The sequence below is a fragment of the Salmo salar genome, chromosome 07 (genome assembly GCF_965601325.2).
Source record: "Salmo salar chromosome 07, fSalSal1, whole genome shotgun sequence".
Classification (NCBI taxonomy): Eukaryota; Metazoa; Chordata; class Actinopteri; order Salmoniformes; family Salmonidae; genus Salmo; species Salmo salar.
In genome coordinates this window covers 48,726,590-48,733,111 of record NC_138297.1, presented here as the reverse complement: position 1 = coordinate 48,733,111, position 6,522 = coordinate 48,726,590, and the positions used below count along the sequence as shown (strand labels likewise).

The window sequence follows — 6,522 nt, the reverse complement described above, 5'->3', positions numbered from 1 at the left end:
CTTTAGCAATTATAGTAAACCCTTCTTCACACTTTGAATTAACAATAATCTTAATCTGATGCGACACCTTTCAAACTAAATCACCTAACATGTATAACGCCCTCACTGAGACAGATCGGCCTGTAGGTGACATAGCCAAGCTATCATAACCTCACACACCAGTTGATATATGGCATTTTTAATATTAGTGTCCACCCAAAGGAGCATGTAATGTCAACATGTCTCTGTGGGTGCTGTTCCCACCTCTCAGGTCTCTCACATCTGAAAGAGAAAGCTCTGAGAAATAAAGAATGGTTAGAGAGCGAGAGTAAGGGAATGAGAGAAGTAGTGAGGGAATGAGAAGTCATAATGAGACGGAAGCAGTGACAGGAAGAGGGAAGAAAGACAGGAGCGCGTGTGTGTAGGCATGTTCATCGAGTGGAGGTCATGAAAGGTGAAATACCACACTGGTGTTACCATGGAGACTGGGGGAGATAGAGACAGTGATTGTCCAGTGATCTCCTGAGGGCATCCAAAGAGCACACAATACATTTCTACCACAGTGTGGTAGACTTCAATCATAACATTGCTTTACTGCAGAGAAGGGTCGGTATACACGGATTTGTCTCAATTGGAGCTGATCTTGTCCTTCCCTGTCTACAGGCATTTCCTCCTAAACCTCTTTAGACAAGAGCTTTGACTGAACAACCACTAATACTACAACATCCAATTAACCTCTCTGAGGGACCGGCAAATCTTCACTCAGTATAATCACACATTTGTAAGCAGCTTATTCATGCTGGACGTTTATTTATTTATTAAACGTTTAGATGAGTCACAAAAAGGTCATTCGTGGTCCGTTTCCGAGAACAGATTGCGAATATGAAAACAACAAACCCTTTTAACAGCACATTAATAGAGGTTAGAAAACAACAACAGATTCAACAGAAAACTAAAGGAATATGGCATCAGAAAGAATAACATCTCATCACCCTGTGAATCTCCGCAGGCACATTTCATTGGAACATTAACGGCAGGGAGCCACCGTAGTGAACATATACGTACATACGTGTAAACAGAGTGCGTGGCCAAAACCACATGATCGTGCGGGACCTGACTGTATAACGCCACAATAGTACCTACTCTGTGTGACTGGACCACCATTATTTATATATATATATATTTATTTATTTATATATATATTTATATATATATATATTTATATATTTATTTATAAATATATATAAATATATATATACAAATATATAAATTTATATATATATTTATATATATTTATTTATATATATATATATATTTATGTATATATATATATATATATATAAATGAGAGAGAGAGAGAGAGAGAGAGAGAGAGAGAGAGAGAGAGAGAGAGAGAGAGAGAGAGAGAGAGAGAGAGAGAGAGAGAGAGAATCAAGTCCCTCGAGAGGTATAAAAATAGCAGGTATCCAATACATTCCTTTGAGTATCATTAACGGTCACGATCAGGCTGCTGTCCCCAATTCTATTTGTCCTTCCTTGTGATCATGCAAAACAAAACTAAAAAGGTACAGATGGCCACATGAAACCCCAAACAGATAAACAACAGATTCAATCTGTGACTGACCTTAATGAGAGACTTTATGAAGTGCATCCACAGAGAGTGAGATGCATATCGTCTGGGCTGAGAGTAGACTCAGTGCTCTAGTATAGACTATATAAAGCTTTGGACCAGGGGAAGGCAATACTAGTCTGTAACAACAGCATAGTGTGCAGGCTTTTGTTCCATCCCAGCTCTAAAACAGCTGATCCAGTGACTAACCCTGCAAACACTGGCCCTAGCTGTCCAGGGCCAGAGCTGTGTACCTCCTGTAACCTGGCCTTTCTCCACCCTGTCTGTCCATGTATCTCCCCTCTGTCAGGACTAAACACTGCAGCCCGTTGATCTCACTAACTGAAGGCTTCCAGCTAAATTTGCAGTGTCCACCGGATATAACTGACTTGTTGCAACGAAATAACGGTCAAATCTCTTAATAAATTGCACTGTAAGAAGCATATGATTTTTAGAATGCAGTGTCATTGGTTGAATGGAAAAAAGGAACCAGATGCAGAGAAATGTCTTTACAAATAATATCATTTTTTTCTTCCAAATGAACATCTGTAACTCCTCATTGGCTCAATCAGCATAGTGTTAAGTGCTACTCTGCCCAATAGGAGAGGCAGAGGAATGTTCCAGCGACCAATAGCTGAGTGAGGCAAACCGCCTAAATGGCAACAACCCCGCAAGGCGTAAGAGGAGGAGAAGGGGTAGGGGTTCTGGGTCGGGGTAGAGGCACGGGTGTGACCCCTCCACCAGGGATCAGGGGTCATCTCAGTCACCCACGTCGCTGTCCTGGTCGCCGATGTACCACAGGAATTGGAAGCTGAGGGCCAGGAGAGCGGTGCCCAGGAGGTCACCCAGGGCAGTCAGGTAGGGGATGGAGAAACTGTCTGGGTCTTTACCACTACGCCACATAGAGTACACCATCCAGTCTGCTATACACAGCAACAGGAACACCTGAGAGAGAGAGAGAGAGAGAGAGAGAGAGAGAGAGAGAGAGAGAGTTTAATATACAGAATGAGTTTACTGTACATAATGTAAATCTGTACAAGAGAAACAAGTGAGAGAGAGCTGTTAGCTTAAAGACCCATCACACAGCAACACAATTACCATCACGTGTAAATCAATGTAAGCTATTCCTAATCGCAAAACCCCAATTGTTTGCTATGCAAGACATCACACCCCCAATATAAACAGATGCACACATACGCACGTGATTCACAAAACACAGTGGTGTCCCACCGAGAAGTTGAAGCGAGGGAGAGAAATTCACAGATATTTTCTAAGAAACACAAAGAAAACTGAGCTGAGCGAGAGCGAGAGAAATGCGAGAGAGAGAGAAGCGAGGGCATGAGATGAGCTCCGGGCCATTGTGTTTTAGAGAAAAGTAACTGTCTGCCAGGGGTTAGTGTTGTTCCTGTTTCACTGTCCAAAAAACAAAGAGCTTGAGACGCTGCCCACTGCAATTAGCCCGACCAGAGACAGAGAGGCAGTATGACAGCTATACTATAAGGAATAAAACTAAGCATTCGACTGATAACCATGTGTAAAGGAAAACAAGGCCAAATCTAATGTTACCGGCAGCAAACGGATCATTTCAAACACCAAAATCACAAGAAGCATATACCAACCATGTCTTGGGATAAAGAGGGAATTATATGTAACTGTGTGTGTTTCATAGGTGTGTCTGAATTCCTCGGTCCATCTAGGATTCTAAGAATGATGGCTTTGAGATGTCTATCTCTATGCAGAACGCGTTAAGTATGGAAACCCCCAAGGGTCACGCGACAAAGTCTATTTGCCTCGTCACACATAGTGAGTAGCGTGCAAAGTAGGTAGCCTGAAATAACACTGACTTTACTCCTTGTGACAGAGCAGTGAATCAAACACTTCCTCTTTCTCTTAAGGCCCTCTCTCCTTGTCTCAGTCTATCAAGGGCAATCTTCTTTCCCCTCTGTCCTTTTATTGAGTGTCACTGTCCACCAAATACCCCTTCGACACACCCACTCACTCACGACGCAGACAATAAAACAGAATAGTTTAAAAAAACTCCCCAAATCCAAATCGCGTTGTCTAAACATTTTAAGAGACAAATCAACAGACAGACACACCCAGAGAACGACGTCAAACCTCCCCTCCCCTTCCACAGTATTAACTAGAGCTGTCTAATCAATGCAGAGAAGAGAGCGGAGGAGAAGACTCTCCAGAATGGAACCAGACACTGTTTGATGTCCTGCGGCTGGATGGGAGCCTGCATCAGCCCTTTGTCTCCATCTTTCTAATTAGAAAGATTTACACAGGAAACGCTTTGAATGTGTTTGGTCTAAAGTGAGTGTCTTTAAATGAGTTTGTTTTCAAGTGTGTGCTTTGAATACATTTGCTTTGAAAACTGATGTGAAATGCCAGAAGAATGAATAAGCAACAACATCTAATACCTCTTTCTCCCTGCCCATCCCTTTTCACACGAGCCAATTGTGGCTAGACAGTACTTTGTCCTTCCCAGAGCACATAAGTTGCAGGCTAAGGTTACATCTAGGTTTTCTGTATCGTAGTCGCTCCCCCTTCACCCCATCTGACAAACTAACCTTGATTCAGATGAGCATCCTACCCACGCTAGATTACGGCGACGTAATATACAGATCGGCCAGTAACGGTGCTCGAGTGGCTAGGTGTTTTTTACCATTCGACCATCAGATTTGCCACAAATGCTCCTTACAGGACACATCACTGTGATATACACTCCACTGTTAACTGGCCATCTCTTCACACTCAATGCAAGATCCACTGGTTGATGCTCATTTATAAAAACCCCTCAGGTCTCACTCCCACTGTCTGAGATACCCTTTATCCTCTGCATACAACACCTTGTTTTCCAGTCACATTCTGTTAAAGGTCCCCAAAGCTAACACATCCCTGGGTCGCTCCTCTTTCCAGTTCGCTGCAGCTAGCAACTGGAACGAGCTGCAAAACACTTAAACTGGATAGTTTTGGGACACTCTTTGGACAATAGTTTTGGACAGTCACTGAGATTTGTAGCCGTTTTGTGTGATGTGCATTGTCTCTGCCTTTTCTGTACTTCGTGCTGTTGTCTGCCCTTAAGGTTTGTGGCAGGTTGTGTTGTTGCCATAGGTCTCTCTTCAAGTGTCTTCCATCTGTGTTCATGTCTTGTCTTACTTTCTTTTTTTTTGTTTTATCCAGGCCCCTGCCCCACAGGAGGCCTCTTATCGGGCTGTCATTGTAAATAATAATTTGTTCTTAATGAACCGGCCTGGTAGAATTAGCAGCACTTCTGGTACAGAACTTTGACCAGATTAGGACATGGCAAGAAATTAGGAGATGGGTCGACAGATATACAGTAGATTCTGACTCAAATGTATTTATTTATTTGATAGGGACAGTGTGCATGAATCAAGATTTCATGGTCAACGTCAATTTAAAAGTACCAGAGTTAGCAACAAAGCCTATTTCCAACTGTAGTACTCCCTCAATATCAGCATGATCAAATTCAGGCCAATAAGAGGGCCTACCACAACAGGTCTCTCAGAAAGACAATGGTGAAGGTCAAGATGCTCCTCTGTCCCATCTCAATTACACACTAACATTTCAAATTCCGTGTTTAGCTAGTGTCGTGGAAATTACCAACAGGGACACCTGAAGTCAATCTTAAATGAATCATGCTTTATTAATCAGCAAGCTGGAGAGGTTCCAACAAACTTAATGCACCAAGTAGTACTTGGTCTGTCAGGAGCTCCGCCAGGGCAGTCCAGTTAGTTCTCTTATATACTGCTTACACAGACAAGTTACAGTGCATTCGGAAAGTATTCCCTTGAAAGTATACCCTTTTTAAATTACAGCCTTATTCCAAAATGTATTACATTTTTTTGCCTATAAAATCTATACACAATACCCCATAAATGACAAAGCAAACACAGGTTGACATTTTTGCAAATGTATTACAAAAAAAATAAATACCTTATTTACATAAGTATTCAGACCCTTTGCAATGAGACTCAATTGAGCTCAGGTTCATCCTGTTTCCATTGATCATCCTTGAGATGTTTCTGCACTTGGAGTACACCTGTGGTAAATTCAATTGATTGGATGTGATTTGGAAAGGCACACACCTGTCTATATAAAAAGGTCCCACAGTTGACAGTGCATGTCAGGGCAAAAACCAAGCCATGAGGTCGAAGTAATTGTCCGTAGAGCTTCGAGACAGAATTGTGTCAAGGCACAGTTCTGGGGAAGGGTATCAAATAATGTCTGCAGCATTGAAGGCCCCCCAAGTACACAGTGCCCTCCATCATTCTTAAATCAAAGAAGTTTTGGAACCACCAAGACTCTTCCTAGAGTTGTCCGCCCACTCAAACTGAGCTATCGGGGGAGAAGGGGCATGGTCAGGGAGGCGACCAAGAACACGATGGTCACTGACATAGCTCTAGAGTTCCTCTGTGGAGATGGGAGAGTGGCCAGACCACCAATCAGGCCTTTATGGTAGTGGCCAGATGGAAGCCACTCCTCAGTAAAAGGCACAACAGCTAGCATGATGGCAGCATCATGCTGTGGGGATGTTTTTCAGTGGCAGGGACTGTGAGACTAGTCAGGATCGAGGGAAAGATGAACGGCGTAAAGTATGGAGAGATCCTTGATGAAAACCTGCTCCAGAGCGCTCAGGACCTCAGACTAGGGCAAAGGTTCACCTTCCAACAGGACAACAACCCTAAGCCAAGACAACACAAGAGTGGCTTCGGGACCAGTCTCTGAATGTCCTTGAGTGGCCGAGCCAGAGCCCAGACTTGAACCCGATCGAACATCTCTGAAGAGACCTGAAAATAGCTATGCAGCGACGCTCCCCATCCAACCTGGCAGAGCTTGAGAGGATCTGCAGAGAAGAATGGGAGAAACTCCCCAAATACAGGTGTGCCAAGCTTGTAGCGTCATATCCAA

General features: G+C 43.2%; 1 protein-coding gene across 2 annotated transcripts in view; it reads right to left on the bottom strand.

Annotated features, from left to right (window-relative positions):
• Positions 1-769: 769 nt before the first annotated feature.
• Positions 770-6,522, bottom strand: part of LOC106609341 (solute carrier family 41 member 2) — a 33,373-nt gene continuing 27,620 nt past the window's right edge. For both annotated transcript variants that reach the window (XM_082977710.1, XM_014208073.3), the window contains exon 11: positions 770-2,532. In XM_082977710.1, coding sequence (XP_082833836.1) covers positions 2,347-2,532 — 186 coding nt within the window. In that variant the 3' untranslated portion in view covers positions 770-2,346. The remainder of the gene's footprint in view (positions 2,533-6,522) is intronic.